The sequence below is a fragment of the Rhodnius prolixus genome, unplaced genomic scaffold (genome assembly GCF_049639745.1).
Source record: "Rhodnius prolixus isolate KJV_2025 unplaced genomic scaffold, Rpr scaffold_10, whole genome shotgun sequence".
In the NCBI taxonomy this organism is placed as follows: domain Eukaryota; kingdom Metazoa; phylum Arthropoda; class Insecta; order Hemiptera; family Reduviidae; genus Rhodnius; species Rhodnius prolixus.
Window position 1 is genome coordinate 21,988,423 of NW_027411615.1, and position 17,355 is coordinate 22,005,777.

At 31.6% G+C, this 17,355-nt stretch overlaps 2 protein-coding genes across 3 annotated transcripts; one reads left to right on the plus strand and one right to left on the minus strand.

The window, feature by feature from the left end:
- Nucleotides 1-2,164: 2,164 nt before the first annotated feature.
- Nucleotides 2,165-4,273, minus strand: LOC141457165 (uncharacterized). The gene is made up of 2 exons (XM_074133735.1): nucleotides 4,134-4,273; nucleotides 2,165-3,753 (listed from the first exon to the last, which is right to left on the minus strand). Exon 2 carries the CDS (start codon nucleotides 3,739-3,741, stop codon nucleotides 2,794-2,796), a length of 948 nt encoding a protein of 315 aa, XP_073989836.1. The 5' UTR covers nucleotides 3,742-3,753; nucleotides 4,134-4,273; the 3' UTR covers nucleotides 2,165-2,793.
- Nucleotides 4,274-4,334: 61 nt separating this feature from the next.
- Nucleotides 4,335-17,059, plus strand: EMC1 (ER membrane protein complex subunit 1). Of its 2 annotated transcripts, XM_074133733.1 has the most exons (17): nucleotides 4,335-4,468; nucleotides 4,605-4,720; nucleotides 4,821-4,998; nucleotides 5,081-5,230; nucleotides 5,614-5,932; nucleotides 6,320-6,515; nucleotides 6,600-6,716; nucleotides 7,241-7,261; nucleotides 11,039-11,217; nucleotides 11,307-11,468; nucleotides 12,825-12,882; nucleotides 14,034-14,269; nucleotides 14,481-14,667; nucleotides 14,956-15,153; nucleotides 15,373-15,498; nucleotides 15,787-16,020; nucleotides 16,094-17,059. In XM_074133733.1, the coding sequence occupies exons 1-17, from the start codon at nucleotides 4,374-4,376 to the stop codon at nucleotides 16,252-16,254; spliced, it is 2,733 nt and encodes a 910-aa protein (XP_073989834.1). In that variant the 5' UTR covers nucleotides 4,335-4,373; the 3' UTR covers nucleotides 16,255-17,059. The 2 variants fall into 2 exon arrangements, with proteins under 2 accessions (XP_073989834.1, XP_073989835.1); XM_074133734.1 differs by lacking the exon at nucleotides 7,241-7,261.
- The last annotated feature ends 296 nt before the right edge of the window (nucleotides 17,060-17,355 follow it).

A 17,355-nucleotide genomic window follows, 5' to 3' on the forward strand; every position in this document is an offset into this window, starting at 1 on the left:
AATGAGAGACGTAACGTAAGTGAAATCGAAATCTCTACACCAAACCAAAAATTTTCTGACAATGTGGTTGTGTCCAATAGAACACCTTCAAGATACCAGAATCTAGAACCAAACGCTTGGCCCCTTCCTCTGTAGAACATCTCCATTGGTGGAAAGTATTGTCTCCAGAATATACATCTTCTTAGCTTCGCTGCTGCCACCTTTTGGTTCTTATTACTTTTGATCGGCGCGCATTGTTGTCATTTGTATCATTGGTGAATGCAGGGCCGATATTTTGGTGTAGCCAATAATCAGGACGTTAGTCATTGATTATTACTGATTCTAATATATATATGTATTTTTTTTTTCTACTTTTTGGAGCAATTTCTGGAAGGTAGCGAAAATGTGGGTAAATATTGCCATTCAGCAATTTTATCTCATCTCTAGATGGAATATTTAGCCTCATTAACATGACGCATCAGGTTATCCGAGCTAGAAACTATTCTCAACCCGGACACACTTACTTCTTGCTGGTTTTTTACCCATTGGTCGTCCTCGTGCGCATCTAACTTCTTCTAGGAGGGAAGCATTTGATATAATAAATTATGATCCCAAAACTCTATACTTTTTTCACGCGATGCGAGAAGTCATTGAGAAACCACCTTGTTAAAAGAAAATATAGATCATTCAAAATTTATAGTTTAAACAAATTTTTTAAAAAGCAGATGCATAAATTTATAAAAATAAAGTAATAATGATGGTAATAAGTAAAAACATTCCTTACGAAGTAAGCCTAGAGTTTCACTTGTTCAGTAGGATGGAAAAATCTAGAAAGGATTGATCAACAAAACAGATAAACCTTCGTTTGCATATAAATATGTTGCTGCTTTTATCAAATGATAGTATATCTCAAAAGTTTGTATTTGTATAAAGCTGTGCAATTCTTTATTCATTTCGCTGTGTTCTAAAATGTATAAATAGGTGTAGGATATGTAAACAGCAGGTAATTAGAAGTAATGGTGGGTGAGAATTTAGATTATATTAATCGTTTTAGTAATATGAATAAATGACATAGGTACAATAAGTATAAGTAAACATAGATATTAGTAAATGTCGTGGGCTGGATGGTCAAGAGATGCTAAAAAGCTAATATAAGTGTTGCTCTCTACGATAGCGAAGTAAAGCTTGTTCGTTTATAAAAATAATAAAACGAGAACAATTAAAGTTCCTCAATTATATTCTCAGTTCCCTCAAATTTTTGAGTATCTGAGAGTTACTTTTATGATTCAATTATTAATGAATTTTGTATTATTATTTGATTATTAATTAATAGTAAAAATAAATCATAAAATTAAAACAAACAATTTAATACCACTATTCTAGTAACCTATTCACCTATTTGTTTTTAGCAGTCATTAAAATGTGTATTTTTTAGGCAGGCTTGCAGCTTAATTATTGCCATGGATAGAGTTTACAAGCAAACGTACTCTACTATAAATTTATTATATTAATCATTAAATAAAATCAAAGACCTACGAACGGGAGTGGAATCCAGTGCCATAGTACTACTAAACTAAATTAGTATAATTTATAATGTAAGATCTTGCCTACGATTTTAAAACGGCGTACTAAGTGCACTTAATTGTTTTTTGTATCAGCCAATAGAAACATTTCGGCTTCACATGAGTATTAGCTGATCTAATATCTACTTCTATCTTCATTCCCTTTTTAAACAGTAGTTCCTTACTGCAGCGCCTATAATTCTGCTAACAAACAATACATTATTATTGCACATCAAGTTTCTATTGCTCCCTTCACGTAAGGGTTCGTGTTAAGCTTCCTGGACCAATTTCTTCTGAAGTTCTGGCGCTTGTTGAGAATATCGTTCCTTAACAATAATGAGATAGTACTCTGTGAGTCGATCAGCATCATCCCTCTTTAGATGCTCGTTTCTGCCAGCTTATCATATGCCAAACTTTTTCAGCTTTATGCCACTTATAACGTGGGACGAACTTGCTTACACTCTCTTTTATTTGATTGTAAGGCACGAAAAGAATTCAACAAATCCCCTCTTTTTAAAATTCTAGGCTGAAATTGTATCATTTTTAATTATATTAAACTTCATCCTACATAAACATTATGTTTGACTAACAGGTAAATGCCAGTGAAAATAAACCACAATAAGCAAAGTAAATAATCTTTAATTTTCTTTAATTGTAATAAGCACACATAGAGAGTTAATAGCTATCATACATCCAACTACTAGGTTTCCTATTACTTCACAAATATTCTTTTATAAAATATTTGGGCCAGCAGCTGGATTCAACCAGAGATTACCGCGTGTGAATCAGTACGCTAAGACTTACCAAATACCTACCCTTATTTTCTTATTTAATAATATACATTATAAATAAAAATTATTAATATTCGTTTTAAAAGTATTTGAAGCCAAATCTTTAAAATTCAAAGTATAAAATCATCTTTTCGTAGGCCAGCAGCTGGATTCGAACCAGAGATTACCGCGTATGAATCAGTACGCTAAGACTTACCAAATACCTACCCTTATTTTCTTATTTAATAATATACATTATAAATAAAAATTATTAATATTCGTTTTAAAAGTATTTGAAGCCAAATCTTTAAAATTCAAAGTATAAAATCATCTTTTCGTAATCATATTCCAATTAAATAATCACAAAAATTGCACTCGTTTAATAATGAAAATTCTTAAGATGACAACCAGTATATTATATTTCCAGAGATCCTTACTCTAAAAAAATATTTACTTCTATAAAAACAGTTCACTGTTTTAATTTATGAACTTGAACACTGTCCTATCACATCTACAAGAATATTTTCTACATCTTCCATGAAGCATACTGAGATTTTATGATTATCTATAACTAAATCATCAGTACTGTATCTCAAGGTAGCAGCAGCACGACGAGTTTTTAAGTAAACAATCCCATAAGGTTGGGAAAACTCATTAGTTCGAGAAGGATAAGTTATATACCAATCTATCTGTAAAAGATCATCTGGTACTAGTGGAAAGATTAATTTGTAGGCATCTACTTGTCCATACCATGGGGGAAGGCAACAGATTAAAACGTCTACTGCAGGTACTGGTTCACTAATGTGGAAGTAATGCAAATCTTTTGCTAGAATTAGTTGTGGTGATTCACTTTTTTGCCAATTATGTTCCTCTTCGTCTTCAAAACCTATTCTGAATTCAATATCTATGTCTTGCATCCTTCGTCTCACTTCCGACGTAAGACTTGCGTAGTAATCTTTTACCTGTCTGTACTGATTGATAGTAGTTAAAGCTATCATAAAACACTTAAATGCTGATGAACGAATAATCTTTCTTTTCTGGCATAGATAACGGTTGGTTCGTGAATACGCTTTTGTATTCTTGTTCAGATCACGAGAGATATTTTTTGGAAAACTAATCCCAGCTTCAATATTTAAGTCGTTAACTAGATAAGGATCTTCAACATCAGGTTTTCTAAATTTGTGAGGGAGCTCAACCATAAAGTCTGGATGATCACATAGATCGTGATAACACAGCATGGCACTGCTCTTATCAACATACCTTATCTGCACACCTCTCTTTCCCAAATGACGAATGGTAACAATTTTTCCATAAGCGCTGAAAGTATTGATAAGACCATCATACAGCAGTTTTCTCAAATTTTTAGTATACACTACAAATGTACCATGCTCGTCAGGAACTGTATCAATTATCTCTTTTCTCAATGACATGGCGTTTAGTTCCTAAAAACCAAATAATCATCATACAATAATGACAGCATGTTTTAGGAAACTTAGCAAGTTACACCAGAAAAATATTATATTATCCATCTTATTGAGAGTCTGTATGCTTCTTGTAAGAAAGTAGAACGAAACTTTTCTTTAATTGATAATGGTAATTATTTAACGGGAAGAAATTACTTTTTACAAGGAAGTTATTAACATACATATCAATCACACTGATCTAAAATGATTAACCAAGAAAACATTAAATAACCTTAACGTGCGTTGTAGATGGATTACCAGTCTAGTATTTACAACGTGCACCCCTTTGAATATTAAAGAAAAGTCACATTGAGTTTACATTATTTTCGTTCAGTATACATTTATTTAATATCGCTTACCCAAAAATAGCTTATGTCCGAAGCTAAAACGCGATAACGTGCGGTGGTTTTTGCCACTTAGCGACACTGTTGGTTCACTTGCGAAGGCATCACATTTATTATAACAGTCATTGTTCCTCTCCACCTAGTATTAAATAGAAATACACATTGCGCGGTAGTTACCAGTAGCCATTCCTTTAATTTTGTTAACTAATTTAATTTTATGTTATTGAATATATTTTATTTAATATTCCCTTGAACATGTTTTTAAGGGAGTTCATAAAGTTTTGTTTACTTGTTATTGTTTTCCCACAGTATTATGCGCTATACGAAGACCAAGTTGGAAAGTTTGATTGGTAAGTAGCAGAAATTCTGTTAAAGTAATTTCACGGAAAACAAAGCACTATGCTCATTATACCAGCTGTGCTATATTTGCTATTTTATTATTTTGGCTTTTCTCTTTGTACTAACTCTAAATAACTAATGTTGTAGGAAGCAAACGTTTGTTGGAAAAGTGATATTTTCATATCTAGATTTAGATCCTAAATCACAGAGGTTATTTGTAGCAACTGAAAATAATGTTGTTGCTGCTGTTAATATCAGAGGAGGTAAGTAGTGTAAAGAGGAGTAAACAGTATTTGCATTGACGATGTGAACTTTCTTCTTTCTATCGCAATATGTGGTGTTAAAATGTTATCTGTCTATTAGGGAAGCTGCTGTGGCGACACCTTTTAGAAAGCGATGAATTAGGAAAAATTCATGTTCTTTATGTAAGCACAGAAATTGTGACAGTATCTGGAAATGGGCCTTATTTGATGAGGGGTTGGAACCCCACAAATGGAGTTCAAGTATTTGAATGGAGTCTACCACCTTTCGTGGGTGGAGGGTAAATACTTTAGTTGGCTTGACCCTATTCTGTGTAAATAAGAAATTAAGTTCATTTATATATATACATTTCTATGAATCAGAGATGGTGTGTGGGCTGTGGATCACAATCGAGTTTATCAAGTTAAATTTTTCGACATGTCTTTGGAAGTAACAGCATTCTATCTTCGCAGCGGTAATTCAGCAGGTTCTACAAAAATTATCACATCTCCTTGGCTATCTAGCAAATCAAAGTAAGTCACTGAAATATTTCTCTCCTTCAATCCTGTATAAAATGTCTAATAGACGTCCTACTTTGAAATAGCCTCCAATTTTGGCCTCTCAGTACTTTACTAGATTAAGATAAGCTGGTAAACTAGCTGAGAGTATTCTAGTAAATATTTCAAGCTATGACAGAACTCCCTGAATGAAAAAGAATTCGGTGTAGGTCAAGAATAAGTTGAGCTTCAGACGCTCAAGGCAGGTACTCGTTGGTAGCTGCTAGAAATAAAAACATTTACAAAGGTCAGCTCACATCTCACTGGGTTCTAGCTTCATTTCAGAAGGAGAAAGAGAGGGGAAGGTTTTATTAGAACATTTGTCTAGTAATTTTGAAAAAAAAAAACTTTTTTTCCAGGTGCTGTATATCTGGAAACACGGTAATTTGTGTTTTACCAGAGTCACATGTGGTAACACTAAGACTCTCCGAGATGACGCACACATCACATCGAAATTCTTCTATGCCAGGAGTGACTACTATACGACCTCTAGTCGGAAGTACTTTACCTGCTTGTCTGGCGGAATTGGAAGGAGGTGGCTTGCAGTTGATGGTCCTTACCAATGAAGGTGAATTAATTGTGCGAAGTGTGCCTAGTAGGGATGCAGTTGTATTCGTAACCAACACCACAAAGCAAGAGTACCTAATGATTACACTAACCTACGCTGCAGAAGAAAACGTAAGGACATTTATGCATAAATACTGTTTAGGTATTGATTTTTTTTCTTCCAAATTACTATATTTAAAAAGAAATTAGAACATATTGTCCCTGTTTGTCAGAAAAGTAAGAACAGTAAGTAGTTTTTATTTCTCTGGCTGATGACTTTTTTCAAAATAAAAGGTTATTGAATAAGTTCCCGGATTTTCACTTGTTTCTGTTTTCCTGATTACCTATTTATACTCGAAAGAACGCTACACTGTCACATATGTAATATATTATGTGTCTAAATAATATTTTTCTAATTAAAAAAACTAAGTCGCAAAGAAATTTCAGGAAAGCTGAAAAATGGGGTTAAACGTTTTATTAATGCAGCCTAGGCATTTACCAAAATCTAAAATATTTTAGGAATATGAAGTAAAGATGGAAGAATTGAGAAGTGGTGTAGAGTTAAAGGAACGTGGTTGTGGAAGATTGGTTTATTCACATCCTTTACCAAAACCAGAACATCTTACTGCATCGTGTACCGAAGATCCTGCTGGCTCTATGATGTGCTATTTGTTTGTCACGGCTGTCGATCATTCAGCAATCCTGCTTAGAAGAGGTATTTAAATTTGTTCATCAAAAAATAAATAACTTTTACTTCGCTAAGTATACAAATTATATTTAACTATATATTTTAACGTAGATAAAGTACTTTGGATTAGAGAAGAATCTTTGGCAAACATCTTGGCCGTTGAAATGATCGATTTGCCTGTATCTGATGCTGAGGCAGCTATTGAAAAAGAATTTGCTGATAAAGAAGGTCAGTTAATATATGTTTGTCAGGTTTATTTTTTACTTTAAAAATTCTTTTTATATTTTAAATATAAAATCTATTTTGTAATGGCGGTGTTTCAATATATTTTAAGCGAAAAAAGTCAGCATTTATTTCAAGAATGTTTCAGCCATTCTTTTATTTATGAATTCAAACTTAAAGTAGTTTCTTGACATTCTAATCAACCTAGTACGAATGATTGATTGGTTTCATTCTGACAAAATAGTCAGTAATTATTATCCTAATAAAATGAAGTTACATAATTTTTAATAAACGTAGTTATGGTTTAGGCATACATAATTATTTTTAATTGAATATTGAAACGAACAAAATCTAATTTTATATTATCTATAATAAATAAAAATATAAGACGATTATCCTAGAAAAAATAATGAAATAAGAGATACAGTATAAAATGCATCGTTTTTTTATTTTGTAAGTTGCATAACTTGTAGTATTAGTAATTATTAAATTATGTTCTAAAAATTAGTAATTTCATAAATTTAATGCAGCTTTGGATCTTGGCGTAACAAGTAAGTAACAAGGTATTATTTATGATTTTGGTTTAAGTTTTGCTTCATTTCACTGTTTTAAATTATTTCTTTCTGGTAAAATGAATATGGCTTAGTTTGTGATTTCTGGAAAGTGGAATATAAACGAAATTCACTGTACAGTCTGATTCTGTTGGGATGAGTGACATTAATGTAGAGTTAATTCATATAAGACTATGAAAATAAAGCCTGTGGGTTTAGGGTACAATTTGAGATTCTTTAGACATAAGTTATATTGGCTCACCCAGTATTTTCTCGTCAAGTAATTTTCTGACATAGAAATTATAATTAATCATTGTAATTGTAGAAAATTAAATCATTGTTTTTTATTTAGGACCGAGCATGTAGCATCATTGATTTTTGTTTATCACATATTCTGAAATTACATGTGACGTGAATGATTGGAGGAGTGACTGTTTGAAGCATAAGTAGGATACACTGTTCGCTGAAAGTATCGCTGAAAAATATTTGCATGATTTTGGTTTTCTTGAAGTTCAATTATTTGAATTTAAAAAACAAAAAATATCATTTATATTTAAAAACTAATTTAAGGCGTTAAAGAGATTTTGGTATATTTTCCTAGATTGTCAGTTTTTAATTTATATTTAATGCATGTTAGTTAACTTACAACGACTGTTGGTTATAAACATCCTATAAGACTTGAGGAATGAATGAAATTTTCTTAATGACTTTTTTAAAGTTTTCATTCATTAATCACAATTACGCCTATTTGTAAACGATTTTCACGCCTAGGTTAAACAAAACTTAATCTCATATTAATTGATTCCTATGGTTGGCCTGGTTTTCTCTAAAACGTTTGAGGATATAAAGCTTTTTGTTCGAATAAATCCCCTATTTGAGTAATAATTGTGAAAAATACTTTCATTTGATTTGTTGAGCTCATTGGTGAATCTACTTCTGATCCTTAACAAAAACTTACAGTTTAAAATGTTAAGTATAAGGGTTGATTAAACGCCAAAAGGTACACAAATCAGCGAGTACCCAACATTTCATTAATAAGTAATTCTACTGCATTAATTTTCATTAATAAGTTATTTTTTAGAATTTATTAGATGTCACAGACCCTTATGCTGGCCATTTTCGTCTACAAAATATATGTTCAAGTAGCACTGTAGATTGACTATAATATCTATTTATCTATAATAATAAAACTATTAATTACAGATTAAAAAGAAAAACATTATAAAAAATTTAAAAAAATTATGAGGCTAAAAAATTCAAAACCTTTTTTAAAAAATGCTTACACCAACTTACATCAATGATTTTGTTTATTTCATTTATTTATTTTTATTTTGAAATAAAAATCGTCGGTTTAAGTTCATTCTTCGATTAAAGTAATTGTTATTTTATGTAGTAGTCAAACGTTTATAATAATAGGTAATAATTATCTGGCTTTATCGCAAATAATATAGTTTTCTTCAATTACATTCTCAATCTAGGTATTCATCCCACAATGTTGTATACATGTAATATAAAGTAAATAAGATATGCATATTTTTAGGACAGCTAATTATTCCAGTATTTTACTATAAGTAAAATTAGGGGGACTAAATTAAATTACAATTGAGAAATCAATAATTGTTGTTGAATAATCTACTTGTTATAACTGTGTGTTATTTGTGCTTACGAATATTTCGGCAAGACGAATTCAAGGCAGTAGCCTACTCTGACTTTGTCTTTTTCTACTTTAACATGCTTGTACATATATGTGATTTATCATAATTATAACAAAAAAATATTATAAATGAAGTGGCCAGCATAAGGGTCTGTGACATCTAATAAATTCTAAAAAATAACTTATTAATGAAAATTAATGCAGTAGAATTACTTAAATATTAATGAAGTATTAATGAAATGTTGGGTACCTTTTGGCGTTTAATCAACCCTTATACTTAACATTTTAAACTGTAAGTTTTTGTTGAGGAGATTTTAGTACCTTTTGGATAGATTTTCCTTTTTGTCTATTTTACAAAGTTACATATCTGCTTTACAGATTTTTTAAAATTTGGAATAAGCAATTCTATCATTATAACCTGATAAGGTGTTAAGTCGGAACCGTAACTACCACTGGAGAGATCTTTTTAAAGAATGATTGTAGTTGCGGTCCCCCAAACCATCCTCAATAACAATTTTTTTGAAAAAGCGTTTTGAATAACATAGGAAGGTATTTGTAAATGCTATTTGGTAAATAGCAAAATTAAACTGATTTCAGTACTTCCTTTTATGAGGAGTAAGAAAAATAAACTACGATTGCAGTACTTCTCCCTAAAAGGCAAAGAGGCAAAGATTTTTTAATCGAACGACAATTCATTGATTTAAATCGGTTCACTCATTGATAATTTAAACGATTGCAGTACTTCCTCTTAGTAGGTGCAAGAGCATCAGCAACGTAGAGGAGCTTTAACCACTTATTCGAGCTGAATTTTATCAAAATCGTACTAAGCATTATAGAAATATTGGTAATAATAGTTTTAGAAAGGGCCTTATTTGGGTGGGGCAAACTCCCCTTCTTATGAGATTCGATTTGAATGACACTTCATTCATGAAAATCGGTTCACGTGTCGATAATTTGAAACGATTGCTATACTTCCCCTTAACAAGTGTAAGAGCTGATCGCCGCTTCAATGTTACGTAGGGGAGCCCTAACCCTATCATCCTACCAAATTTTATCAAAATCGGGCCAAGATTTACAGAGTAATTAGTAATAATAATTTTGGAGGGGGCCTTACATAAAGGGGGCTAACTCCTCTCCCATTCGATGTATAGGATCGAGACCCCCAAAAGGCACATCTACATAAAATTCCGAATCGAATGACACCTCGTTCATGAAAATCGGTTCACGCGTTTAGGCGCTACGTTGTTTACAAAAAAGTTTTTTTGGTTATTTATATAGGTTTTTTTATCTTTGTGTTCTAATTTTGATTTTAATTATTTATATCAATATTTAACAACAAGAACAACAACATTTTTTGAAAATGCTGTTTTTGCCCATTTTCAGACTCGTATTTCTCGAAATCTATTTAATTTATGATGTTGAAAAGAAAGACAGTTATAAAGGAGGATTTGCACAATATTTTAAAGAAAATTTGGGAATTTTATCTTTTATCGAAAAAGAGAAAAAAATTGTCAAAGTTGGGTGTTTTTCAACGTTACGCTTTTTCGTAGTTTTTGACGATCAACCTTTATACAACTGTCCTACCGGACAGTTTTAATCATAGGAGTATTACATCTTCTAGTCATTAAGTACTTTTTATATTTCTGGGTTTTCTTAAAATCAACTTTTTTTTAAAAATTACAAAACTAAAATTAATTTAAATAAGATTGGTTTGAAAAATACATTAAAGATGGTAGTATCAGAATTAAGTAAAATTCAATAACATGATTACAATTAGAACAAATAAGTTTAATTAAACGGTGTAAAATAAAAAATAAATGAGAGCAAAAATAAAGTAATCCTGCTCTTTCCAAACTTAAGAAATCAAACATTTTACATTTGTGCTGGGAGTCCTTTAAGGAGAGCCATTTTTTAAACCCAGATTAAGTTGAATAAATAATTTCCTACGCAGAATAAGTTTCAAAACTATAGTTATCGCTTAAGGTGCTATAAAAATAATTTGAATCCATTTCTATTCCAAGTTTTTTTGGTTATTTATAGGTTTTTTTATCTTTGTGTTCTAATTTTGATTTTAATTATTTATATCAATATTTAATATCCATATTTTACTTCAACATTATTAGGCGGTGTTTTTGGAATGTTAACTAGACGTTTAAGCAGTCAGCTACTCCAGTTGAAAACACTTATCAGCACTGTGATAGGACTAGCTAGTTCAAGTAAAATGGCTGACGGTAGAGCCGAATTAGTAAGGGATACTTTCGGATTACATAAAATAATTGTTGCAGTTACTAAATCATCTAAGGTTAGCAATTAATTTTTTTACAGTTTGCTATTTATATGTTTTTAAATATCACGTTTAATCCATTTTAATAATTATCTTTTTATTTTCAGGTTTTTGGCATTGATAACGAAAAAGGTGACATCAATTGGCAGTTTTATTTAAAAGATTTAACGTATTTCAATGTACATAAAGAAGAAGTTCCAATGTATGTACAAAGAACTGCTAGGCACCTTCCACATCCATCTATTGTTACACTTCTAATGAGACACAAAGTAAGTGCTGAATTATTTTCCGTGTAGTTGTATCCAGGTACTGGATAAGTAATTATAGAAAAAAAAGTAATAATAAAATGTTGGCTCTTCTGTAAATGAGCAAAGTCGTTTTGTAAGGACTTCTACAAATGCACAGTGTTTGGTATTCAGCTATTACAATAGACTATTACTGCTTAAAGCCGGTAAAGATTTACATCCACCTATTGGAATCAGCTCATTCTTGTGATTTTAACGGCTATCAGCAAATCTTCAGTAGTTAGTTCTAAAAAATATAATGGTATCTCAATCCTAACAATTCAAACGGAGATTGTGCGATGCTGTCAGGGTCCATATTTTGGAATCATATAATTTAGCTGGCCTAAACATTGTTCATTGTATGATAATTTTGAGTAAGAATCAATTGTGCTGGTGAGCCCACTCAAACTGCAGCAACCCTAGATGATGAAGAATTCTCACAGCTTTTCTAGTGATTAGGAGAAGAGTTGGTACCGCAGTTACCTCTCCTTAGAGCCAAATCATCCCTCTCAATCATTATCTTCCCTAAATATTCTTTAAAAAACTCTTCATATTCCCTTCAACGTCTGGTATAATCGTATTTTAGTGCATCTCTCGCCATCTCCAATGCTCCTCAAATGTTCTGAGGATTACTCCCATTTATTAAGAGAACAGAAAGATAGTTATAGAAAGAAAGAAATCAAATCCAAGGACTCTTGCACCCTTCCTTCGCAAAAATGGTCACTAAATTAAAGTTACCTCAACTTTAATTAAAGGAACCACTCCTCATACCATCTCTGTTAGCCTCTACCTAGTTATTGAGCAGGAGGAGGTGGTAAAATTAGGATTTCATCCCCCAACAGATTCCTTAAATGTAAAATATTTTTTCTAATTGTAAAATAAAGGATTATACTCTAGATATTTCATGAAAATTCAACAGAATATAATTGACCTTTCTGTTTTCAAGTTTAGAGAAATATTAGAAGCATATTTCCCTGAAACGGTGGGGTTTGACCGAAATTTATTTAGTAGCATTAAACATCTTTGGCATTTTTTTGGTATATTTACGTTTGCTGTATTATTTATTTGTTTCAATTTAGTTTTTGCTAATAATTAACCATATTTGCCCATGTTCTTCATGCAGCGGAAAAAATTACTATATTTTTTTTAAACATATTTTCCCTAGGGTCTTTTAGGGTCTTTTTGACCCAAAGATTAAAACAACAAGGTATTTCATTTTTATAAACCTGGTGTAATGTAAATGAAATATAAGTACCTAGGTATATTAAACCTAATATTAACTAACAATACATAAATATGATAAAATATTCTATTAATTTTTGTCAATATCTCTTTTTACAGATTACTGGAGAAACAGTAATATTTTCTTTCAATCCTATAACAGGACAGGCTGCTTCTGGTAAGTGATAAAATGTTCTGAAGTTTTACGCATTACTTTGGTAACCACGATCTCATCGATCACAATTTGCCAAATAGTTTGATTGGTTTTGCAACGTTTTTTATTTTTAAGATATAAATTATGTACATAATTTGGTAGTTGAGTTTTCGAAATTAATACAAGTTATAGAGTGGTTTACGAGAAGGGGAAATAAATTAGAAAATTACAAGCGTTAGATATAATACATATCCAAATAATAGTGAAAGTCGTATGAATTATTTACATGTTCTCTGTCGGCAATTCTCACAACCTACAATTTGTTTATAAAATTTAATTTTCTCAATTATTTAGTGGCTTTTTTTTTTAATGATTTAATGCGCGTCAACATCTGAGGTTATTGGCGACCGGAGCTGTTTTCAGTGTACTGCCGGCCTCCGTCAGTGAGCTGTAAGAAGCTCCTAGAAAGAGAAAATCTAAGTGCAAGAAGCTGGATTCGAATCTGGGACCTCCACGTGGGAATCCAATACGCTAATCGCATAGCTAATCCCCTCCCAGAACGGGGTCATTATTATTATTATTTTGTGGAAACTTAATTTTGAAATTGGAACAATACCGAGGCGCTAAGGGAAGGGATTAGCTATGAGGTTAGCATACTGGACTCCCGCGCGGAGGTCCCGGGTTCGAATCCAGCAGCTGACCCTTAGATTTTCTCTTCCTAGGAGCTTCTTACAGCTCACTGTCCGGTGATGGACAGTGTTGTCTGTAACGAGAGAACACTGTCCGGAGGCCGGCAGTGCACTGGAAAAAGCTCCGGGCGCTAATGACCTCAGCTGTTGATGCGCCAAAAAAAAAAATAAATAAAAAAAAATACCGAGGCGCTGTTTTTTACAACAGTAAGTTAAATTAATTAAGAAAATAAAGTGACAAAAGGGTAATTAATGGCAATTAGTGGTTGTCTATCAGTAAGCAGTAGGCAACAGTTCCCTAGAACCTAACCTAAAACCAATTTCTTTAAATAAATAAATAAATAATATTGTATTAATGGGGAACAATGAAGATTCCTTAAATGTTACTTGTTAGCCAGTGAGAAAGGAAAATAGAAATAAAATATGAATTATAAATAGTTATTACACATTAAATATAACGAGTACCCGTTTTGCAATTTTCCACAGAAACCGGCCCTGAAGGTAAGTTTTTAGAAAGTCCTATTACTCAAGCGTTACTGCTGCCAAAGCAAACCGAGGAGTTCATAAACGGACTTTTGTTAATGACAAACAATAGTGAAGTGATAATATGGCCAGAATCAGCAAGATCCGTGGCTCTGCAGGAGGCTCACGTACTATACATATATAATGTAAACGTGGAAGCAGGAACCATAACCGGTTATAATTTCCATAAAGAAGAACAGGTAGATATATCCCATTTATAATTGTATATATTTTATACTTGCATATGTATATATTATATATATATTTTTATATCTATTTATATACCTCATTCAGATTTATATTTGATTAGGTAATTGTGATAAGATAATTTACTAATCTTTGAATTTCGTTGATAGATACATTTGCTGTTACCTTAAAAAAATAATTAATTAGTATTTACGTCCTTTTTAGGTCCTAGTACCGGTTGAGATATGGAAATTGAATTTACCAGAGAAAATAGAATGTGTAGTTGGTAAGAGGCTGGGCGAACGAGTGCACTCTCAAGGAAGAGTACTTGCCGACCGAAGTGTCCTTTACAAATATATTAATCCAAATCTCGTAGTGGCAGTAACACATTCGCAGGATCCACTGCACAAAAGTGAATATAAATGAGTTATATAGTTATACTCGTATTTTAGATTATGTACATATTTTTAATTTAAGGCGTGTCAACATCTGAGCTTATGGGCGCCCGGAGCTTTTTTCATTGGGCAGTGTGATCTCGTTAAAGGCAGCACTGTCCATCACCAGACAGTGTAAATCTTCTAGGAAGATAAAATCTAATGGTCAGCTGCTGGATTCAAACCTGGAGCTTAATCCCTCTCCTTTTAGTTTATTGTTTATTTAATTGTAACTTAATTTACTAATCATTGAATTTCATTGGTAGATACTGTTGGTGTTATTTTATTGGATACTGTCAGTGGAGATATTTTATTATCATTGGTGCATAAAAGAGCTACATTGCCCATACACGTAGTGCACTCGGAAAATTGGATAGTTTATTCATATTTTAATGATAAATCTCGACGTACGGAAATAGTAACTTTGGATCTATACGAAGGCAAAGTTCAGAAGAATACCACTGGTTTGTAACTTAAATTTCTTTATTTAAATATAAAAGATTTTATAAGTATTGCTGTGATTTAAAAACAACTACATACTGGGCAAAATTATCTTGATTTTCTGCGGTCGCATCAGACTTTGGAAATTGATCTACGAAGTGTTATTTATTTCAATATTTATCTGTTTATATTACGTCACAATTTTTGTTTTTGAAATTAATGTTCTTGTTACTTTCCAATAGCTTTTTCATCGTTAGATCCACCTGTTAGCCCATTGGTAGAACGTCAGGCCTACATCTTCCCACATATCATAACATCAATGAAAGAAACAATTACTGAAAAAGGAATTACTAGCAAGCATGTATTAGGTAAGAAATATTTTTGAATAATTCACTATTTGTTGATAATCCGAATGAGCTGTACAGAAAGTAATGAAAAAGATACGTATTTTTTTCTTTTTGTTACTCTAGGGTTTTTAATTTACAAAGGAAGTATCCATTTTTGAGATTCTTTTGGCCCGAAAAAGAGGTTTTTACAAATTTTGCGTGTCTGTTTATGTAAACACTAAAAATTGCAAAAAGTTGAAATTCGACAGAGGTCAAACATGTAATATAATCATATTATTCACTACAACTATTTTCACTACTTATTTACAGTTGGTCTGAGTACTGGGAGTGTGATGGAAGTGCCTTGGGCAGTGTTAGATCCTCGCCGCAGTATTAATCCAACTGCAGAAATGAGAGACGAAGGGGTACTGCCCTATATGCCAGAACTTGTTTTGCCATTGGAGTCAATAATCACCTACAACCATACGTTAGCTAGTATAAAAGATATACATACATCAGCTGCTACACTAGAATCAACTTCTTTAGTTTTTGTACATGGATTAGGTTTGTAATTTGCAATTTATAATTTATTTAATTTTAAACTCTACAGTTTAAGTGATTGTGAATTCTGTTTCAGATATCTTCTATACTAGAGTAGCTCCTTCAAAAACATTCGACGTACTTAAGGATGATTTTGAATACTGGTTAATTACTGCCGTACTAAGCGGTCTTATATTAGCTGCTTTTATTACAAAGAGGTTGGCTTCTAGAAAAGCCTTGAAATTAGCGTGGAAATAAAGAACACAATTAGAAAAAGTAAAAAAGTACCCTAGTCTTTTTTGGTATTTTAAAATTTTCAATTCATTTTGGAGAGGATCAATTTTTTTTTTTTAGTAATTAAAATGTACAAATTGCGTTATCTATTTTTGTTTTTTAATTGTGTTAAACTTTTGCGAATATAGGTGTTAGTCAAAACAATTCAGCACTTTAAGCTACAATTCACTCAGTACTTGATATAATTTAAGAATCCGTTTACTATCGAAAGGTTGAAAATTAATTTGTTTGTTTTATTTATTTCAAATTGTTTGTGCTGTATTATAAAATATGTATTTTCTTATGTAAATATATTTATTCAAACTGAAGAAATGATCGATACGATTCCATTGCAACAGGAGTTTCTATTTATATTTGTTTGTTTCCTTACTTATTTTACTTGTTAAAAATATTTGTTAAACTGTTTGTTATTAAGCATACCAATTTAATGAGTACATTGCTCTCGCTCTTTCTGTATGGTACAAAAGTTTTTTCACGTTCCAACAAACTTTTATTTAAAAAAAAAAACCTATTCTTTTATGATTTTTTTTTAAAAAATGTATTCTATTAAGTAGTTCATAACTTCTGTAATGAAAGAGAAGTAGCGTTACTAGCTACTGAAAGTTACTGAACTGTAAAAAAAAAAAAGCCAACTCTGTCCTTAAATTCAATGTTAATATGGATTTTATAATATGCTGCACAATGCAAATACTCATTTTGTAAAAAGTATACGAAATTTCAGTTTGAAATACTACTGCAAAAAATATATATTAAGTTCACATTCCTATAATTTTTATAATTTAATCTGCAAAGGCAATTTCCTCCTTTTCCTTTTTCTCCTGTCTTCGGTGCATCGACTACCTCGGTCTTTAGCAACCTCTGTCAATTTTCTTTTCTCTTTTCTAGTACTGCTCAAACTGGGATGATACGTGCAGCCCCAAAGCTTCCAATCACAACACCTTACTTCTTCACTTCTTATTGCAGTAAAAGGAATTAAATTCAGTCAAGGTTTAAATTCACTTCTACAAATAATCTTTCTTCGATATTAACAAATTTTCTAGGGATGGTGTCTTCTTTTGTGCACAT

Excerpts from the sequence above, each read along its gene's own strand:
- EMC1 (XM_074133733.1), top strand. The coding sequence starts at position 4,374 with ATGTTTTTAAGGGAGTTCATAAAGTTTTGTTTACTTGTTATTGTTTTC. Across the intron at positions 4,999-5,080 it reads CCACCTTTCGTGGGTGGAGG|AGATGGTGTGTGGGCTGTGG; the intron begins GTAAATACTTTA and ends TCTATGAATCAG. Across the intron at positions 5,231-5,613 it reads TGGCTATCTAGCAAATCAAA|GTGCTGTATATCTGGAAACA; the intron begins GTAAGTCACTGA and ends CTTTTTTTCCAG.
- LOC141457165 (XM_074133735.1), bottom strand. The coding sequence starts at position 3,741 with ATGTCATTGAGAAAAGAGATAATTGATACAGTTCCTGACGAGCATGGT.